At 33.3% G+C, this 23489-nt stretch overlaps 1 protein-coding gene across 7 annotated transcripts in view; it reads left to right on the top strand.

Moving 5' to 3' along the window:
- GRIK2 (glutamate ionotropic receptor kainate type subunit 2) overlaps positions 1–23489 on the top strand; it is a 404092-nt gene that overhangs the window by 354073 nt on the left and 26530 nt on the right. For all 7 annotated transcript variants that reach the window (XM_027454785.3, XM_072036154.1, XM_072036155.1 and 4 more), the window contains one exon: positions 19236–19461. In XM_027454785.3, the coding sequence (XP_027310586.1) occupies positions 19236–19461 (226 nt within the window). The remainder of the gene's footprint in view (positions 1–19235; positions 19462–23489) is intronic.

Below are 23489 nucleotides of genomic sequence, written 5' to 3'. Positions count from 1 at the left end.
CTGCTTTCCTTGGTTGAACATCCTGAATTTGGATACAATAGTATGTATGTGTCCAAATCCATTTTAGGATTTATCTTAGCTTTTCTGGTCACAGTCCATTTTTTCTCTCCATAATGTTGGACTTAATATATTACTTTATTGTCCAACAAACATTAAGGTCCTTCACCATCTTAGTAGCCCTTCTCTGGACACTATCCAGTAGTTTCACATCCTTTTTGTATTGTGCTGCCCAAAATTGCACACTGTGCTCAAGGTGAGGACATGACTGCAGATCAGAGCAGGGCAATCATTTTCCTTGAACAACTAGCAATGTTTTGCTTGATGCACCCCAGGGTATAGTTGGCCCTCTGGGCTGTCAGGACACACTGCTGGCTCATATTCAGCTTGCTATAAACCAAAACCCACTCTGCAGGGCTGCTCTCCAGCATCCAGTCCCCCAGTCTGTATGTATAGCCAGGGTTGCCCCTTCTCAGGTGCAGGACCCGGCACTTGCTTTTATTAAATTTCATACAATTGGTAATTTTATGAAATACAATTGGTCCAGCTCTCCAATCTGTCCAGATCTTTCTGCAAGGCCTTTCCACTCTCAACAGAGTCCACAACTCCTCCCAGATAAGTGTCATCAACAAATTTACTCAAAACACCTTCTAGTCCTACATCCAAATCTTTTATGAAAGCACTGAAAAGAACTGGCCCTAAAATGGAGCCCTGGAAGACCTCACTGGTGACTGGCCACCAGCTTCATGTAACCCCATGTAACCCTTCACTAGTTTGTTTTACTTTCAGAGATTAGAAATATTTTATTGTTGGTTTTGTAACTGGAGAAGTATATATAAGGTGTATATCTAAGGAAGATGAGCTAATTTTAGGAAGAAAAATAATTTGCCACCTTAAAAAGTCCTGAATGATTTCACAGAACCACATACAAATATCTAACAAATAGCTTTCTTTTTCTGTATTTATTTATATATACATATGTATTTTCACATTAAAAACAAACAAACAAACAAACAACATCTGTCATATTATTTAGTGGTTCTTATAACTACCTATTTCCCGATCTTTATGAAAAGGGATTGCTAGTAAAAGCAGTAAATGAACAGTTAAGATCAACCAAAACGTTTAGTTTGAGAATGATATCTATGTATTCATATATGAATATTATAAACGCATAATATATATTATGGTTCTTAAACATGTAAAGTGTCAGAAAAGAATTAAAACAATGCAGGTCTTAAGCGAGACAGATCTGTTTATAAATACAGGTGTTTCTAAAATAGTCTGAGATGCATACCTTAATTACTCAGAATGATCTGCTATCCCTTTAAAATAAATGACTCAAAATGACACTATTCTGTAGCAAATTATAGTAATTTTAGTTAGAAGGAGAGGAGAGGAGAGAGGAGAGGAGAGGAGAGGAGAGGAGAGGAGAGGAGAGGAGAGGAGAGGAGAGGAGAGGAGAGGAGAGGAGAGGAGAGGAGAGGAGAGGAGAGGAGAGGAGAGGAGAGGAGAGGAGAGGAGAGGAGAGGAGAGGAGAGGAGAGGAGAGGAGAGGAGAGGAGAGGAGAGGAGAGGAGAGGAGAGGAGAGGAGAGGAGAGGAGGGAAACCTTAGTTTTGAAACGTACAATATCAGTACTATTTATGTACTGGTGATTTGAAAGAGGAATTGTTGCATGAATGTGTTTGATAACAATTGCTATGCTAAATATTCAAACATTTTTCTGTATTAAAGCCTACAGTAGTATCCAATCACCTTGTAGTCTAAATCCTTTATGTATTAATTATGAATAAGTTTTTAAAAGTCTGAAATTTTTGCAGAAATATTTTTTCTCAATTTACTGATATTTAACCAAGACAAAATTTAAACAACCTTTTTTCAACAAATAATGGATGCATTCATAAAAAAGTAGGTTTTTATGTGGACCTATGCATTTCTTATCTTTTACCCATATGCATAAAAAGAAAGTGAAAGCATTTGTATTTCTGATTGCCAAAGATGTGTAATTTTTTCAAAGACATTCTTCTATGAATGTTTTTCATTAAGCATGATTTCTCATGTTATTTTGTTCAAGTGTCATCTCATTTATTTATTTATTTATTTTGCATTGATTTTTTTTTTTGTCTCAGAGTTGGAAACCTGTTTGTAACCATATTTATAGATTCCAGGCTCAGAGCCAGTTACCTTGGAAACTATTTAAGGTGCATCTTCTTGACTATTTGTTCTATCAAATCAGTGAGCTGCCTTCTTTCCCCTTTCATCTATTGCTCCACAAAGTTTGGTACTAGCAAACAGACATGCCCAGCTTATTTTTTATTATAACTTCTTTTCTTAGCTACTCAAGGTAACACTATGCAGGTGTCTGCTCATTTTCAGGTAAACGTTAAATTTCTACAATGTATACTTTTAGTTAAGAAAAAAAAAAGAATAATAATACTATACAGGATACTTAGGCACTCTGTTCTGCTAAGAGCTATTGTTGCAAGCAGTGATGTTGCATAGAAGTAATGCATGCAATAAGAAATTTTCTTTCTTCAGTGAGAACAATCATTACTGTTTCACTTTCTCAGGCAGTTCCCTTTGCTATGTTATGGAAACCATCAAAATGAGTCTGGTGAAGAAAATGATTTAGTTGATAACAATAATTATTTTGAGAATTACAGTCTTAGAATAGTATAAATAAAGTATAAAGTATAAATAAAGTCATTTGACATTTCTCAAGAATCAGAATTTCTCAAGAATCGGAATTCTAGTATTATGTTTAGGTAATTGTAGGTTCTTATCCTTATCTGGTCTTGTACGAAATAGCTCTTTTGAAATTCTTAGTATCTCAAGATTGGTGTTTTGGTTCTATCTTCTTGTCTCTCTGTTTTTCTGTCATATTCAATCTGTCTACAAAAATAGTGGTATTTGTCAGGCAAGTGGAAAATATGTTTATGAATACATGTTTTTATTAGAGGCAAACTCAAATTGAATGTGCATGTGAGAGCTTCACCTGTGTATCCTGATTTTCTATAAACAAATTAATTTTGTAACATTATCTGAATATTTATACATCATTTATAAACATTAACACATGCACTTAAAATTCATCAAGAATATAAGAAATATATATTATGTATATATATATATACATATAAAGCCCTGTGATCTGTTGTACCTTTCTGAATTTGAAAATCCTATGAAATTTCAAGTTCATGATAGCAAAATACGATGTGAATCCATCTCTGCTTAGTGTAACAGTCTTAAAGTTCTGTACCTGATTGAAACCAGGTACTCATATTTTTTTTTTTATAATTCATGGAGAGGGAGAGAAACATTAAAAGAGACCAAAGATGAGGAGATGAATTGTATGTAACTCCTGTCTCTCTCTTTTGACAATTAAAGGAATGTCAATTTAGGGTTTAGTTCAGATACCTGACTTCTTAATACCAAAAATGAGGTGAGAAAAAAAATAAGTCTTTGTTCTGAAACCCAAGAATAAAAAAAGAAAGGAGGCTTTGGCAATAACAGACTTATAACAAATAACAAACAAATGTAATAAGACAATGTCAATTTGTCAAAAGCAAAAACTTTCATGGAAAAATTTTTGTCAGCCAAACTTTTGTAAACAGTAGTCATATCCAATGATGATGTTATTATTATTATTATTGTTGTTATTATTAAATTTAAAAAGCACTGCTTTATTAAGAAGCAATATCAAAAACCTCTTTACATGAATGGCCACAGGTAGCTTTAAAATGAGGTTGATGTTAGGAAGGTATAAAGACAGGAAAAATGATGATTTTCATTTTGTGGCAATTTATTTTGTGAAAATAAGTGATGTTTTGGAGAAAAAAAAAAAAAGGCTTTGTCCTGAATCATTAAAAATGATTTTAGGGGCTATATGATAACAGCAAATTGATTAGTGACTTTTCTGTCTTAAGGGATATTTTAGACATTTTACACTTACCTCATCCTGGATATTTTTACTGTCATGGATAGACTATTTGGGAGAAAATCCAAAACAAACAAAATACAGCATTTAGATGAAGTAGAAAATTTCACAGATGTATCTTCATAAAACTCTTTTTTTATTTTTTTTTAACTTCAGTTAAAATTTTAACTTAAAACATTTTTTTAAAACTTTAACTTTTTTTTTTTTTTAGTCTAATTTTGAAATTATCTGTTTTCTAAAAATTTCTAAAAACAATATTTCTAGAACATTCTACACTCCATAACAAACAAACAAAAATTAACAATAAAAGTAGGACATTTATATAGAATGTATTTTTTATGGTTCTTTTTTCTGAATAGAAAATTTGACCAAGTTGATTTTTCTCTATGAAAATTTTATAATTCAAATAATTTTCAGAAAATATATATATATATTTTTATCAAGCGTTATCCAATCTGAAGGCTTCAATTCAGTCATCATGTTCATTTTGAGGCATGAGTTCTAAGTGTACTTCAGAGAAAACATAATAGATTATTTTTAAGAAAAAATGCCTTTCTTCAAATCTAGACCTATCTAGGCTGATATATAATACTATTTCAGTATAGCTTATTTTCTTCTTGTGTCATAATTGTATGATACATCTACATGATACGTGTCTTGTATCATAATTGTCTTGTATGGTGCTTAGCTCTTTGCTCTTCTAAGCACTTAATAGTGCTTAGAAGAGAGTATCAATGTGTAAAGAATCTTCACAAACTTTTATTTCTATAAACACTATTTATTTTTTTTAATGAATTTTATGAATTTTAAGCCTTCTATCAGTACTGCCTGACTCTACTGTATGTTTCTGGTGATATCTTTTCAGTCATGAGTGAGTGATACCTGTTTTATCAAACCACTATAATATTTTAGCCACTCTGCACTGTACTGTCAAGAATTGAAGACTTCTGGTTTTATGAATATGATTTGGTAATACTAATAATTTCCTTTCAAGTGCTTTAATGAGTTACTGAAGCGTTTAGAAGAAAAGAGAAATACAGTTGATGCCATTCAATCAATCACACTTTTAAGCACACTTTAGAAAGACTAAAACAAATTTTGTCTGTGTGAGTATCAAATGGTCCATAATATTTATATTTGATAATTAATATTTATGCTTGAGTTCACCAAAAAAATATTTCTCACTGAAGGTTATTTGTGATCAATTTTTGCACTGAATTCCAAACTAGCCAGTTCAGGCTGGAGTTCTAGTAAGGATTTCTGATATAAATGTTTAGTTTTGGTATTCTGCATTTGCAAAAATACTGTTGTTGTCAACATACAGTTCTTCCCAAATACAGAGTACTTACGGATGTTTCCTTTTTGAAATATCAATACCTATACCAATTAAATACAATATATCTATACAATTAGTGCATATGTATAATATGTACAATATATTGTATAATATATACAATATATCTCTCTATATATACATAGATATAGATATAGATATACAGATATCTATATCTATACAATTATTAGTATACAATTAACCTTTTTTTTTAACATGATAATTTTTAAGGGAAAAAAATTCCTGCAAAAGTCTAAAATTTTAATTTTCTCTCAGAAAATGATAGTCACAAGACTTCAGAAACAAACATGAACTATTTTTTGTCAGGCACAGGTGTTAAGACTTGACTATAGCTTTACTATCAATTTATGGTTTATTATTATGGTTTATTATTAGAATCAAGCTAACTAAAAATTAACTATGGCTTGTGGAATAATTATGCAAAAATACAAACATTTTTAATGATAAATTCAGTGAGCTAGTTTATTTTACATCCATTAATTAATGTGATTTGTTAGCTTTCTTGTATCTTTGTCAGTACTACATATTTGTGTCAATGCATAATAAAACCAAGGAAGTAAACTAGCTTAATACCTGTCTAGGATAACAAGTAAGAAACATCTTAATCATGGTCTTCAAGGAGATCAGAAGGTTGATCCCAAAGACAAGTAAATGAACTGATATGAGCTCATATCAATTCATTTTCCATCATTTAAGTTTTCGAGTAAATGGATTGCAACGCAATCCAGAAGAGGTATCACACTGCAGCTGTGGTATTTGGTATTACTTAGATAAAGCCTGTTTAAAGGGGGAGAAAATAAGATTTCCATAAGCCTCTTTTCAACTTCCAGTCTGAAGCAAATTCATACATATAAAAAGACTCAAGGAGGAAAAAAAAAAAAAAAAAAAAAAAAAAGCAGAAAAATAATGAAGTAGTCAAAGAAAATTCTTAACACATTTAGGCATTAATCATATATGTGAGTGAGGGTCAAAACAGTTGAGGTGAATAAAGAATATTTTGGTGCAGACAAATAGAAAACAACAACAAACACAACTAAGCTAATGATCAATAGCAGATTGAATTTTTTAAAGCAAGACATAAAAAGTCACAAAATCAGATTCATATTGCTAAAGCACAGTAGGCAAGTTTTAATGAATTCTCAGTAAAGCTTTTTAAGACCAGCACTCAGGACTCGAATATTGAGATAAGTAACGGTAAAGTAATTTTTTTTTTTCCCCAATCAATAGGAAGAGAGCTAGGGAAAAAATCCAGAGGAAGATAAAACAATTATGAAAACTTGGTATTGAACAAAGAAATTGAACTTCCTAAATTTGAATTTACTAGCTTTTCTACTAGAAAAAAAAAATAAAAAAATCAGTGATTGACTTTTACTCATATGTGTCAAGGGCAGCAGGGATACTTTTGACATCTCAAAATGTTAGCAATATAACATCTGCAAACATAGAGAATGTGGAAATAAAATAAGAAGAGAGAGAATCTTAAACCTAGCAAGCAAAGAATCATTATACATAGTAAGAAAAACAGTGCAGCAATATATTCTACTTCTTGGAAAAAAAAATAATTATGTGTACACATATATATTTTCTTTAAGAGGTAAGCAAAGTATATAAACAAGATGTCTCTTCAGTGTAGCAGAAATCCAATATGTCTCTGCCATGGGGGTCAGTATTGGGTTCCATATTGTTTAACTTCATTTATGACCTGGACAGAGAGCACCTTAAGCAAGTCTTCAGGTGAAGACAAAACTGGGAAGAATGGTTGATAAATCAGATGGTTCTGAGGAGCCTTGTCAAACTTGGAGACATGGACAGGCCTTACGAAAGTCAGCACAAGAAAATGTCAAATCCTTTGTGAGGGCATAACCCCATGTACTAGTGTACATTGAAAGACTAGTCAACTTGGCTGCATTAGGCAGAGCTTTTCCAGTAGGTCAGCGGAGGTGATCCTTGCCCTCAGCAGCTGTCAGACACATCTGGAGCGCTCCATCTGGTTCTGGGCTCCCCAGTGCAAGAGACAGGGACATAGTGGAAGAAGTGTAATGAAGGACAACAAAGATGATTAAGGGATTGTAGCATTATATGAAAGTCTGAGAGAGCTGGGACTGTTTATCCTGGAAGAGAGAAAACTTGAGGGTGGAGATGTTGACAGATATTTATAACTATCTGATGGGACGGATAAATAATATGCAGACAGACTCCTCTCAGCAGTATCCATTGAAATAATAGGTAATGAAAATTAATAGAAATACAAGAAATTTAATTTTAACATTAAAAAAAAAAAAAAAAGTTTTTACTGGGAGGGTCAGGCACTAGAACAGGTTGCCCAGATGGACTGCAGAATACTCAAGCCTTGGAAAATATCCTGGGCAACCTACTCTGGTAGAGCTTCCATGGAGCAGAGTTTTGGACTAGGTGATCACCAGAGGTCCATCCCAAACTCAACAATTTTGTGATTTCTGTTGCAGTCTGGAACAACAGTATATTTGCCATCCTCTTACAGAACAGGAACTACCCTCCACAGTTTAATTTTTGTTACATGTTCTACATCCATTTGAATTAATACCTTTTAAATTGATCTTGCTTGAAGAAGTCTACAGAAGAGCATTCAGGAAGGGGGCAGTGTTTTCATTAATATGTTATGTGCTGTTTCTCTGTTCCCTTACCAGATTCAATGTCAGCAACATTCCTCCTAGAATGGAAGATGAACCCTTACAAATTTTAAGCCCTTTTTAACTCAAGCTAGACACTTGTTTTAAGGATCAGGTTTATAGCTTGTTCAAGTCTTATCTAAGCCTAATACTGAAGGAAATACAAGCCCTTTGAAGATAATATTTAATACCAGACAAAAAGAGAAGAATCATGCTTCCTAAGTTTTCAACCCTATAGTAGGAGAAAATTAACAAAGTTACTTTATTTCTTTATTTCTTTTACTCAGACATCAGGAGGGGGTTCTTCACAGAGAGGGTGGTTGCACACTGGAACAGGCTCCCCAGGGAAGTGGTCACTGCACCGAGCCTGTCTGAATTTAAGAAGAGATTGGACTGTGCACTTAGTCACATGGTCTGAACTTTTGGGTAGACCTGTGCGGTGTCAAGAGTTGGACTTGATGATCCTTAAGGGTCCCTTCCAACTCAGGATATTCTATTCTATGAAGTTAAATGCTAATTGTAATGTAAAGAAAATACTATAGTTATGTGTCTGTGGCTTCCATATATATATATAACAAATAACATTTTTTTTTTATTTGCCAGTTCATTAGATAAAATCATTTTGGAGTTCTCTCTGGATTTAAAGGCCAAAAGCCATCAGGGATATGATAATACCTGGTCCATTCTAGTAGGATAAAGTTATCTATAGACTATTAATCTCTAGATGTCACATTGCATGATCTTACACAGGACTTTTTTTAATGCCAGCTCAGGAATTCTCCGTCAAAAAATCCTGTATTGTAAAATAAAAATCTTCCATGGTAAGTTTTGATTTTTATTATTGTCTCAATTTTTCTGCCAAGGAAAAGCAACATGAAATTTTGCTCTCTCCTATTTTTTCCCTTGTTCTGTTGTTTTTGTTCCTAACATATTATTTTTAATAGCTTTTTTTGGAAACTTGATTTGACAGTTTCTTTTTCTAATTTTCATCACAATTTAGTGTGTCTGCAATTCCTAAAATACCAAGATTTTCTATAGGACAGAAATTAGTTTATTTTTATTTTTTAATCTCAGGTATTTAATAGGCTTGGAAGTTTCAACTTTGGGGGAAAGTAAGGGATGTACATAGCACATATACCTTTCTCTTTCTTTTCACTAATTTGTAAAATATTTGTTTAAACAATAAATAACAGAACAGTATACTACCTGTTGTGGAAGTTTTCCTTTTAGGAATTTGAATTTGAAATCTGAATTCACTGTGTTTAGTTTATAACTAAAGTTTCATAACTGTTGAGAGGGGTATGTGCCTGCCATATTTTCTCATGTAGTAAAAAAATGATGTAATGACTGACAGAAGGTTACATCAGTCTAATTTCTTATTTCCTTGTTTTGGTTGATATGGGTCTGATATCTGTCATTGAAAATGACATTTAATAAGAGTAATTTGAACTTACATTTCTGTGAGATGTGCACACAGAAAGAGATAAAAACAGGAAGAAATAGGAGGTCATAGTATTTTTCACCATGATCTTTCTAAGAATTCTGTGCAACAGGAACAAAACATTCATAATTTCCATGTTGCAATGCTCAGACTATACCAGATGAGTGCAGCCCTAGTAGACCAACTCACCATTGTCACAGAAATCAGTATCTGTTACTACAGCCAATGTAAATTGTGCTCACATTAATGTTACTTTTGCAAGTAAAAGTTTAATCTAACCTGTTCTTAGAGAAGGTATAGTAGCTAAGGTTCTACTGAAACTACAAGCTGAAACATTTGTAGGTAGATTTTGAACAGTAAAAGTTTTTTCAATATAGGATGGTGGAAATATAGTGCATGTTTTTTGTTGTTGTTGTTGTTTGTTTTTCATTGTTTTTGTGTTTACTTAGCTTCTGCAAAAACATTTCAAATGTTGGAATTCCAGATTCAGTAGTTTCAGAAGACCACACACAATAATGCTACTCATAATGTTTTTTTGTTTGTTTGTTTGTTTTCTTAATTTTCTGCACAGTTCAGTTTCCTATTAAGACATATCTCTGTAATCAGCAATAATAAAATAAGTACTTTAACACAAAATTAGATTGAGAAATCTTTGTGTGAAAAAGTGTCTTTGGCTGGGTTTTGGTGTATAATATAATGTAATATATGCTAATTTCAGTGATTGAAGTCACTGAATGATCAAACTGAAAAACTAGCGATGAACTTTCCCTTCCCTTTTCTTTTCTTGATAAGTTCCAATTACTTAATTCCCACTACTTTTGAGAGTGTCCCTCTGACAAATTTGGAATTCACCAGTTAATAATACTGGAAAGTGAATCCTTCTCCATTTTTTCTGGTGTGCATTTGTTTTTTCTGGCTGTTCCAAATCATAAATGAAACAAAGCCTGTGCAGAACTTTCTTTAGTCTTCACAAGTTAAACTGTGTTCTGTTCTCTATTATACTGCATCACTGACTGTATTTATACTGCATACTCTTTCCTATTACAGATGTCCAAATTGCAGTATGCAAATAAAAATATAAATTGTATCTTACTCTAGCTTTCTTAATGTTATACAAATTTGTAAGTACTGCAACTTTCCCCATCAACTTCTGAAAAGTTGTTTTGGGACTCTATGTACCAGTGCTGAAAAATTACTCTAAGCTAAATCTTAAAAGTCTACAATTGCACATACTTTCCATATTGGTCGACAGTCTAACACACATAAATTCATCTGTGCAAAGCTGATGTGGTTTTTAGTAATCAATTTGTTTGAAAAGTTGCTCCATCTTTTACTGCGTTTTGTCATCCCAGACTTTTAAAATTTCTTTTTATTTTAACCTCTCCATTGTTCGATGAAAGCAGCATCTTAAGTGTTTTATTGCTTATCTTCTCAAGTATGTTGTTCAGGAGACTACAGATGTTTCAAGATAAAACTGCCAGAATTATTCTAAGACCTGACAGATTTGCTAACAAACAAACCATTTTTCTGATCAGTATCGTACCACTCCTCTCTACCTTTGATATGAACCACATATGGCATCCATCCTATTTGCCTGAATTAACTCCAATTTTCTACTGACTAAGGTCAGACAATTGCAGAGAAAAACTCAGAGAAAAAAGCTGTTCTTAGCCAGACCATACATATGGTCTAGTATTGTTGGTAATTAACTTACTATAATAAAAAAGTATAACTTATTATTTACTTACTTGTAAATAATAATACTTCTAATTACTTTGTAATTTACTTACTATAATAAAAAAGTACAGAATGCTAAATCCAAATCACATTGCAGAATACCTCAGTGGTGGATGCTATTGTAGAGCTGGAAAATAGTTTACGTGAGATACTTTATAAAGCAATCCTTGAAATAACTAAATTATTGTTTTAGATTTTTTTTATTTAGGTACTACTAGACTGATTTCAGTTAAGTTTAGGAAATCTATGAAGATTATTTAATTAATTCCTAACTGGTTTGTGCATCAAATTAGCAAGTAATAGTTAGTAGTCTTTCTATCAGTTCTCCTGATTCAAAGAAATTTTGTATGGTATGAGTTTGGTTCCTACTGCTACCTGATGAGTTTCTTTCAAATCACAACACCCACAGAGTTGTGTTTTTTTTTTTTTGTTTTTTGTTTTAAGAGTAATGCTTTCATTAATGTCCAGTGTATAAGTATTCATTTTGCTTTGAGCATCACACAAACATCTTCCATGACAGTTTAGATGCTGTGATAATACAATCATTAAATTCACATCATTGTAATAAATTCTCACCTTGTTAGAGGTAAATATTTAAAGATGTATTTATGAAATTCATGCTTAGCTCCAGCTTTCAGAAGATATATGCATAATGACACACCACTTAGGAGAAGGAGATTGCTTCCTGTTACAGCATAAAACAAGTGTAGAGTTTTGTACTGCAGTTTGTATCAGAAAACAGGCAGAGTGAGCAAAAGAGGATTTAAAGAGTATCTTCATAGACCATACAGAATATAAATTCCATTTTTAAAATAGGTTATATTTGTTTAATGTCTTATTCCTACTTATAAAAGGAAGAAACCTACAGAAGTATGAGAAATATCACACTTGTAATCTCCACAGTGTTTTTACACAGAGAACCATTATGATGTTAGCTATAATTCAGTAGAAGACTATAAATCATTCTGATCTAAAAAGCAAGGAAGTTTTCTGATATCTATTAGTGATTTTGGAGCTATAAAATCTTTACTTATTTCCAGGTCAAAGATGATAGTGAAAACTTATTTCAATAACATTCATTATTTTATTTGTTTATTTATTTATTTTAACCCATAAATTACTTTAAATATTTAACATTTGTTCAAAATATTTTCTTTTTAAAACAAAAAGCACAATCAGTGCTGTAAAATGTCTTTCTCTGAGCTCTGCATTTTTCATTCCTTGTAGCTCCATTCTTGGCAGAAGCACCTTTCCTACCTTTTTTCATTTGTGCTATATGGACCATGAAAACTACTGTTATAAAGAAGAGAACACTATATGCATTGGTTTTATTGTTTTTATGCTGACACAACAAAATCTAAATCGGCTTGTTCACTTAGGGGTTTTCAGGCCTCAGCAGTTCTGAAAAAATAAGGAAAATACCAAAAGGAGAAAAGGAAAAAGAAAAGGAAGAGGAAGAGGAAGAGGAAAAGGAATACCCTGAGGTCAATGAGACTGATCTGATTTAAAAAAAAAAAAAATCACTTTTCTTTGATCGCTAAAAACTATCTAGTCTCGTAGTTCTAGGAGACATTGAACAAATACAGGACTACAAAGGTAATTTTTAGTAATAGTGATAATGTGTTCTGGAAATCAGATGATACTCAGAAGCTCAAATGTATTAACAAAGTCTGTCGAGTGGTAAAGGACGGTTAAGCTGATTTAGGTTTGGTCTGTTTTCCAGTGCAGGTTGAAGAATGTATATTTTCTGTATGCTTAAGATGTTAGAGATTAACACAGTGCTCTGTAAAAAATATTCCTTAGCTTATAGGAATGATTCAGACCCGTGCACTGCACATACGTGAATTCAGAGTTTGGAATGTCTATGGAATTATATTATGGAGGCACCAGGTGCAGACATGCAATTAACACCAAATTGCATTTTACACATAATGTGATCAGCAGTGTCAAATTTGGTAAATATACTGCTTCTGCTGCCTCAAAAATCAACATTTACTTTTGGACTGTAGAATTAACTAAGGCTCATCTGAAACAAGAAATTATTTTAGTCATTACAACTAATTTACATAGATTGTTTAAAACAATGTGTGGAAACAGGAAATGTACTGTGAAAAGCTATAAAATTAATAAGATATAATAGCTTCCATTATGATTCACGTAGCTGATTGTGATATTTACTATTATTTTAACGTATTACTGTGTAGCTCAGAAGTCCCAGTAAAAGACCAGGATCCCATTGTTGTCTGCTTCAGAAACACTGAACAGTTTGGAGAAACCAAATAATTCAGTCATATTAAGAACTGGGATAGGTGGATTAGCATAGCCAGGTATAAATTACAAAAACCAAGAAGAACAACAAAGCAAAACAATACAAAACAAAGGAACAAAAACATCTTTGGTCACTGATAGATACTGGAACAGTAGAAGTCAGCGTTTACAAATTTAAATTTAGTTTCAATTCAGGGAAATGATAAAGCCATTTGTGTTTATTTACAATTTGTATAAACTTGTGCAAGTGCTTTTTTTTTTTTTTTTTTTTTTTTTGACAGCTTTATGTTTTGAATTTCCGTGTATTTTTAATGCTTGAACATTCCTAAAACATTCTTTTCCTAAGGCTGTTGGTTTGTTTTCTGAGCCTTAAGCTTGTCATACTATGATTTGAAATGTATTCAATTAATTAACTTTGTTTATCTATTAACTGTACTAATCCTCTGTGGCCTACAATATTGGAGATGTATCCCAAATGTCTTAGAACAGCTGTGAGCCATAAGAAGAAATGTTTACTTTACCTAAATTTGACAGCTAGCCTTCTTACTTGCAGAGAGATTTTTTGGGATACATTAGTGCTTTTGCTGTTATTAACAACACCAGAAATATATTTTTGTATGTATATTTCATAGCTATGTGGATTTAAGGCATATGTCAAAACAAAACGTCAAATGAACAAAAATGAATAAGGAATGAATGAAGTAAATGTATTACACAGACAGTTCACTCTTGATTTCTGTACTGGTGTTCAGGTTTGCCAAGGGGTTATGTATGAAACAATTGGGATGAGCGTACTTGAGTTTCAAAGAACCGAAGTGTGAAAAAGAAGATAGATTTTCCTTGTTAACAGTAGTCTTGTCTTTGGTTTGAAGTATAAACTTCATAAATTCACAATGTTTTTTATTTGTTTCAAACAGGAAATAATGTATGTGTTTGTTTTATTGAGAAAAAGAAAAATCTCATTGCTTAACATCATAATTTGCAAACTCTGGAAATATTTATTACTATATGTAACTTTACATGTATACTGGCGAATCACAGAAATCAATGGAAATTCAAAATTGGAGGGGACCTCCAGAGATCCTTTCCTCTTATTAGAAGAGATCTGCTTTTCTAATTGAATGCAGAACCTTAGATTAGTTTATCCAAGGCTTTGTCAAACTGTCTTAAATATTTCCAGTGAGCAGATTCCACTGCTTCTCAGGCTACCTATTCCAATGCATAGAACATATATATATATATATATATTCACACAGAATTTTCCTTCCTTTTCCTTCTTTTTTTTACTTTTCCTGCCTCTTGTTCCATTGCCTCTTATTCTGTCAGCATGCATCCTAATCAAGTGTACCTTCAAATTATCTCTAACTTTCTCTTTGGGTAATGAAAGAATGTAATAGAATTCTGTGTAAGCCTTCCTTTCTCTGGGTTGAAATCTGAAATCTGGTTGAAGATTTTCCAAATCTTACTTTGTAAGTTAAGATCTCCAACCCTTTGATCACCTCTGATCATTTGGAGGACTAAAATGGAACACCTCATTCCTGGTATGACCTGCAAAGTGCCAAGACACACTCCTGCCAGTCAGTTTCCAACCCTGTATTCCCTGATGCCTGGGATTACTCTGTCCCAGGACAGGCTTTATATTTATCTTTGTTAAGTCTCAAACAATTCTCATTAGCCCAACTCTTTAGCCTCTTGAGGTCTCTTTGAATGGTAGCTCATTCCAGTGTACCTATTTGTCCTACCACAAACTTGGTGAGGACACTTTCAATACCATTTTCCAAACAGCATATCAAGATATTGAACAGTATCAGATCCAGTTCAGACCTGTGAGGCACTCCACTCATGCCCAGATGCCAATTTGGCCGCAGGCACCGCATATCAAGCTCAACTCCTTAAACCAGTCCTTCACCTGTAGGAGCTCCATCTGTTCAGTACCAGCATGTCCTCAAAGATATTGTGGGAGACTGTGTCAGGAACCTTGCTAAAAGACCCATGTTGATGGGTCTTTATGAATGTACTTTTTGTGACATTCTCATTGTCACAAAAATGAAAGTCATGATCTTGATGAAGTAATTCAAATGAAGTGACATTTCACCCTGTGCTTTACAGAAGGTAAGAATAAACATGTATAACTGTCTTTAGCCTTAAAAAAATACATGAATCACATAACTTTAAGAAAAGTGATTTGAGACCACTAACAATGGAAAATCAGAAAAATAAAAACCACGGTTGTTAAAGGCACTGCCAAAAATGGAAAATAGTGTGGTAGAACTAGCAGTCTGTTATTTTTGTTGTTGTTGGTAGTTTTCTTTCTTGCCATAATGATTGTCATGGTTTAATTCATATGTATTGGATAGTGCTCTCATAAAATACATAAGAACTGGTCTTCTGATTTATTTATTTATTCCTTGGAATGTAATCTTAATTAGCTTTAATCTTTCTTTTAAGAGTCTTTTGACTTAAAATATTGCATGGGTGCAAGGAAACCTAAGGCATTGTCCATGACAACCAAATAATTTTAGAAGCTAAGAAAGAAGTTGAATGCTATCATTAAAATAAAAATCTCCATTAGTGTATCAATAACAGTGTATACTGCATAATCCTTTGTAGGAATTTGTCAGAATTTGCCTGGCATATTTTACTGTGCAATTATCCAGTCTTGTCTTGTATCATGAGGTCCGCTTCCCTGTCCTTTAATCCTTGTTTATTTTGGCATTCATCCAACATCCTGATATTTTTCTAACTTTGTGCTCAAGAGTCTGACTATTCAGATCTTTGTCTTTCCTAGCCAGTACTTTAGGACAGAAAATTAACATATTACCAACAACGATTCCTCTTGTTTCTAGCTTCAAACATATACATAGCATCAGACTAACTTAAAGCTTTTGCCATACTTCCTTTTGTGATCCTTGACGTGCACAGTTATCTTCCAATAATCTTTAATGTATGAATGCTGAGTATGTCACTGACAGTATCCTCTGAATGTCACTGTGAGAACATCTATTTTATGCACAAGCTACATGAATTCCTTGATTTGTTTAACCTTTTCATGTCCAAATTCCATGTTAGTTCTCTCTCTCTCTCTTTTTTTTTTTTTTCCTTCCAGTGAAATTCAAATGTTTCAAGGCAGCTTTCTTACTGTTCTGCATTGTCTTCAGCATTACTGAGGGAACACAAGCATGATAAATCATGTCATCACAGGTTATCTTATGCAGACATCATTTCCAGTTGATTTCGAGTTAGGTTGGATTTCCAGTGAGATGAAACAATATGGTGAACTAACCCAGATATATAATACACTTCCGTGATAGAGTATATAATTTGATTAACTGGATTTATTTGCACACAATGAAAGAAGATGGAAACATAAGGTAAATTGCAGCATCTGCTTCCATCACTATGAATGACACAGTCATAACCACCAGAACCATTATGTACATATCAGTGTCATTCTCTTTATTTCAATGTCAGATGGGCTCAAGATGCTTTTGATTGTTCTGGCTTCTTGAGTTTAGTCAGCTGAGTCTGATGAGTAGTTTGCCAAAAAGAGAGGAAAACCATTTGTATTTATATTTTCATGAATCAAAATTTTAGTTTTGTTTTCTCATATAAGCATTCTCTCTTGTGCATAAAACAAATCTCATAACTTTTATTACATTTTTTTTGGTAAGAATTTTTGACCACAACATAAGATCTAGTGGTCACAAATACATGGGCTCTTTTCCTTAGCATCTTTTCTGTTCTGCCCTTTAGCTTTTAGGGATGGAAGAAATCAGTGCAAAGATATTGTAGCATTTTGCTTACATAACAAAACAGAGATTACTTTGCACTTTCTATCACCCTCGATAGCTTCACAGTGGAGATTCATGTGCACTTTTTTTAGTCTTTGTGTTATCTAGAGTCTCAGTATATCATGTTAATACTTTTTTTTTTTTTTTTTTTTAAATATTACAGTAGCTATGCTATACTATGCAGAAGTTTTCTCTTATTTTGTTTGTGACTTTTGTTCCTTCTTTTTCAGTAGAAGCTGAGGCATCATCCTAGCTGATTAAATCAGTCATCATAATATGAGCACATTCTGTCCTTTAGAGGGTATTGTCTTTTTTCACTTGCTGTAATGCTTCAGTAGAGAGCAATCTTTCCCCTTGCTAACATGTTTTTATCCTGGCAATCTTTTTTTTTTTTTTTTTTTTTTTTTTCACCGGGGTAAAGATTGTATGGCAAAAGATATGATAATATGGGCTCTTGGCAAAATTTTACAAATATTGGAAAACATTCATTTTCCATCTTTTCTGCATTACATAGTGATTTAGATTCCTGCAGGGCTGATGTGTATTGCTTGAAGTATTTTATGCTGCAGTACAGTATTAAGTGCTTCAAAGAATTATTTGTCAAAACAAGCCCAGTGAAGAGTGACCATGCCTGTTTGGTCTTCTTAATTCTGTGCATTCACAGTATATTTTGAAGTAAGGTGATCTCCTCTTTTGTTGTTACTAAAATCTTTTGCAATCAGTTGCTTATCTTGTTCTGTACAGAGTCATTGAGTTAATGTAGAGTCCTAGAAATCTTCAGTTTTGTTAGCATTGACACTAGAGTTCATTAAAATTCTTGATTTGCTAAGTCCCCAGGCAAACTGAAATAAGTCTTGGACTGTATCTCAACAGGGGGACAAAGTCATCTGTTTTTCTAAATGCTCTTTTTATTCCACATACACTGCTAATTCTCATTTGGGCAGAAATTATGGCTGCCAATGAGCTGAACTTCAGAAAGATTTGTAGTGCCTATCTTGGTAAGTATCTCCACCAGAGCTGAAGGCAGTTATATTTAAGGCTGACATTAAAAGATGAAAGATGCCTCAAAAAGTCCAGTTTTATGAGTCCTCAGACTGTATCTCCACATCTTATTTACTGAGCAAGAATTAACATGTCTGAACATTTTCTGATACATCTGAGTTTGAAACTTTGTTAAGCAGATGTAATATTCATATTACAAATGTAATATGAAATGGTCAGTCAATGTTTTCACTTTATCCAGTAGTTATCATCTCTTACACATAGTCTTTTACAAAGGTGAGGGAAGTTTTGTTGTTGTTGTTTGTTCGTTCGTTTAATACTTTTGCCAAAGTATTGTCTCCTTTGTCCCAGTCCTCTCTCTTCTCTATAACACAATAGTGCTTTGCATTCAGGGAATATTAAAGCAATATTTAAATTAAAGCAAAAAGGAATATTAAATGTATTCACCTTTAGGACTTCTAGCTGTCAATTTGTCAATGACAAACTACTATTAGTATGACCAGTGTGATACTATCTTTTAGTTAAAATCCTTCTCCAAGTATCCACTGTGTGATGGATAAAACGGTTATTGCCCTCTCCCTCATAATTGTTTTTTCCATAATTTGCCTTTTGTAAGTGCTTTGATTACTTCAGGTTGCTACACTGTGCATTAGGTTTTTAGAAATGCTCAGGAGTAGCGGAATGATTGAAATAAGCATGATAATTTTAAGCGTGCCAGAATCCAACAAATCCTATAAAACTCACCAACATTGTTGATGAACTGGGCTACAGTTAAATCCTTAATAGTTTTCCACTGACTTCAAATACTTGTAGGCCTTCATCCTAGACAAATAACAACATATAAATAATGATAAGCAGATGAACATTTTTGTGAGAATCTGTCTAGCTGCTTTGTTTTCCACAGATGAGATGAAAGATACAGACACTCTTAGAGGCATCCCATGGTAAAACCTGACATGTAGTAAAATGTGATGAGAGAAATTTGTAAATTGAGAATTTGCATTCATTCTTAAAAGTGGTTTATTCTTATTACTGTTGTGTCTAATATTTATCTTTCAGAAATCCAAAATCTCCACTTATGACAAGATGTGGGCCTTCATGAGTAGCAGGAGGCAGTCAGTACTTGTTAAAAGCAACGAAGAAGGTATCCAGCGTGTACTTACCTCTGATTATGCATTTTTAATGGAGTCAACAACCATTGAGTTTGTCACACAGCGGAACTGTAACCTAACACAGATTGGAGGCCTGATAGACTCAAAAGGTTACGGTGTTGGAACTCCCATGGGTAGGTGATACGTCAACCATTTGTTCTCTGTTCATTAATCTCAGCTGCTGTAGTAGTATAGAAAAGCTCCAATATACTATTGCTTTCTCTACATTACTAGCATTCTCTCATTCTCTTTTTCCTACCTAAGGAAAAATACTACATCTTTTATCGATAATTATGAATTGTATTTCATTTTCTATACAGAAAAAAATAAATATATATATAGTTACCTTAGATGAAATTGAACATTTTCATATGATGTTTCTCATACATCATGCCTTGCTTCTCTTGCATGTTGCTCAACAACAACAAAATTACTTTCCACATCCTTTCATCATGTTTTTTTAACATTGATCTATCTCTTTAGAGAATTAAGTGCTATTCGTATAAAGCTCGCAGAAATAAATGCACATAATACAAAGCTTCTGTAGAGAGAGGGATAAACGCTTAAGTTCTTAAAATAAGAGGAAAGATTACATAGTTTAATGTATATGTCATGTATAATCCACAGAAAAAAGAACTACTGAATTAACTTTATGGAATATGCTTTTGTAGAGCAAATTTGGAATCTTGTCAAGATTAGGAGCCAACAGCAGACACTTGTTTGGTTTCTAGAATCCACAGGGTGGAATTCAACATGTAATGAGGTTCTGGGTTCCCACTGTCTGCAGTGATTGTTGAAGGACATGTGTTGAGGATCCGGCTTTAGATTTTGGAAAAGATAGGAAAAGAAAATGCTAAACTGTGTTAATTACGAAAGTACTGACAAAGGGTCTGTCAGTATTGCTCAGTGTTCCTAATATTGTAATATTTTTCCACTAACTTTTTTTTTTCAAGGCCAATACTTGTCTTGTTTTAAATTTATTTTTAAGGAGAATTTATCATTTTGTTGTTGGTATAAATATGTTTTATGTTTTCTCTCAAATACGTCTCACACTTATTATTGATTTTATCTGTGTTAATAGTACACAATAAACCATTGTGTAGGTGAAGTGGAGTCTAATGAGTCTAATACTTTAAGTTAAGAATATGATAATGAAGGTTAAGAAATAAACATTAATTACTGGAATATCTTGCATAAAGAGTTATCTAGTAATACCAAAGATAGGTCTTCCTGTATGTTGTAGATACTTACTGCAACCTTAACAGCATCTTTATACTTTTAGTGATTTCAGTATAGTTAGTTATGAAGTGGACATCTGAAGAAATTATGATTCTGTCCATTCTGTCTTTGAACAATTAGTTGTTAGGAAAGTAATTTTAATTGATATAGTATTTTTTTCCATCTTGCTCTATTATGGCTTCTTATATAGTTGAATATCTGCTATAGCCATGTAAGTGCCAGACAGGACTAGACTTGAGTTCCATTGTTATTTTGGCATTTAATATTTTCTGAAGCATAAAACATGTTTCCATTTTATTTTGAAGATGAAAAACATCTTCCAATTAGACTTAGTATGAGGAAAATTAAATTTTACTAAGTTTAAAATCCTTGAATAGGCTGCTTGAAAACTTTTGAAGTATATGAAACATGCCCAAGTAATGAAAGTGTCCGTGGAAGTTCCCAAGTGATAGGAAACTGAAAGGCCAGGCTGTTTTTAACTGCTTTTCCTTATGCATAAATCAGAGAAGCAGTATAAACACCAGAGAAAGCAGATGAAAAGCAAAGATAAAGCCACTTCTAGATAAAAGATAAAGACTTCTAGAATGACCAGTTAAGTTCCAGAGGAAGAAGTATTGGATACAAGCAGATAAAACAGTAGGTAGACTGTCTTTTGGGCTTTGTATCCTACTTTTTTTCAGGGAGAACAGGCACTACATGTACATTATTTCCTCATTAACTTTGGCTCATATCAAAGACATTATTCATCTCTTAAGTTATCTGGATCAAGAGAAATAGTGGTGTTGTACAAAAGGATATGTCAGCTGACAATTTTCTTGAATAAAATCAAAACAAGTAGAGGACATATCTGCAGGAATCATAGATTACCGAAGGAGGTGGAAGAAGACTTGAAACAGTGGTAAACTTTGCAAAAGGAACTACATGTAAAATAAGCTCAGTAAAACAGTTAAGGCCTTCATAAAAGGAAATAGAACATAAAATAAAATATAAATTAAGATTTCGTAAAATAAATTAAAATAAAACAACACATCATCTGGAACTTTCACAGCACAGCTAAGAATAAGAGATTATTCCTTTGTTTGGGCATTACCAATAAAATTCTATCCAGAGGCAAGAGCTAATATTTACAGAAATTTTGTATTCTGTATGTTAACTGTATAGTCTCAGACAAAGTAGATTGGGTTGCCTCTGCTAAAAGAAGGCATACTTCACACATGTTTCAAGGGAAACATTATGAAAAAGCATTTCTACAGTACCTTTCAGTTTTTGTGAAATATATTGCTCTGTTGAAGGCAAAAAATCTTACAAAGCTGCACACAATGTTAATTAGTTAGTATGTTACAATTAATCTAATTTCTACAGGAAAAAATGAATTTCAGGATTGTTAAAGGATCTTTTGGCATAACTAAATCTACAGAGATATATATTGTTTCATGATTATGGAAAATGCTTAGGGATATGAAATTTAGTAATACCTTTTTAGAGTCAATAATGCAAAAGTAACTTGCCAGGTGCTTGGAAAACTGTAGTGTAATGATTTCACAAGCTCATGCCTCTTTGGGAAGCTAGTCACTAACACATCTCTGAACAGGAAGATATGAAACTATTTGTTCAAGTAGAGACACAGTATCTGAAAGCTATGGATGTCATCTCCCCAAGTTTACAAAAATATCCAGCTTATCTCTTGGAATAGTGGTTTGAAACAGCACAAAAGATCAATTTTGTAGAATATGGTTGTTATAGACCTCATGCCAAATACAGTAGAATGAATATGGTTACTTTTGCTGAACTTCATCAAAGGAAGTTCCTTTTGAAGGCTAACAGAATAATAGTGAGAACATAATTTGCTTGAGTCTAAGTAGCTTCAAGCAAGAGAGAGAAAAAAATTTCCTAACAGAAAAAACAAGCCAACAGAGAAGTTTATGATAGAATAATTGCTTGGAAAATGTATACTTCTTCTCCACCATGGGGTCCCTGCCATGGGATGCAGTCCTTCCCAAACTGATCCTATATGGGGTTCCCATGAGCTGCAAAGAGACAGCCTGTTTCACTGAAGTCTTTTCCATGGGCTGTAAAAGAACTTCTGCTCCAGCACCTGTAGCACCTCTTCCCCTTTCTTCTTCACTGACCAAAGTGTCATTTTGTACTCCACTCTCCCAGATGCTGTTGCATGGTGTTATTTCCCCTTAAAAAATGTTCTCACAGAGGCACAACCATCATCATTCACTGGCTCAGTTTTGGACAATGATAGGTCCCTTTTGGAGCCAGCTGGAACTGGCTCTTACCTAACATGGGTAAGACTTCTGGACTCCTCACAGATGTCACCCCTACATCCTCAACCACAAACAACTAAAATCTTGTCACATAAGCCCAATACATAACAAAATGTCAAATAAACTTTGTTTATAATCATTTTTACTTCTTAGAGAAAAAAATATTTTTCACAGTATTTTTTTTAAAGATGTTCCAAATTTGGTCCATAGGCAGGGACACCTTCTGCTACAGCAGGTTGCCCAGAATTCCATCCAACCTGTTCTTGAACACCTCCAGGGATGGGACATCCACAAATTCTCAGGGCAATCTGTTCCTGTACCTCACCACTCATTGAGTCAAGAATTTGTTCCTAAAATTGAATTTAAATCTCCCCTCTTTTAGTTTAAAAGCATCCCCCCTTCTCCTATCTGCCTGAGTAAAAAGTCACTCTCCAACTTTTTTATAATCTCTCTTTAGGTGTTGGAAGGCTTCAATGAGGCCAGATCCTTCTCTTCTTCAGGCTGAACAACCCCAACTCCCTTAGCCTCTCTTCATAGAAGTGGTGCTTGTACTGGGTCTGGCTGGAATGTTAACTTTCCCGGCAGCAGCCCATACAGTGCCGTACTCTGTACTTGTAGCTGGAACAGCAGTGTTATCACACCAGTGTTGT

This window comes from Anas platyrhynchos, chromosome 3, assembly GCF_047663525.1.
Source record: "Anas platyrhynchos isolate ZD024472 breed Pekin duck chromosome 3, IASCAAS_PekinDuck_T2T, whole genome shotgun sequence".
Taxonomy (NCBI): domain Eukaryota; kingdom Metazoa; phylum Chordata; class Aves; order Anseriformes; family Anatidae; genus Anas; species Anas platyrhynchos.
Note: the sequence above shows the minus strand (reverse complement) of the source record. Positions and strands in the feature narration are given on the sequence as shown.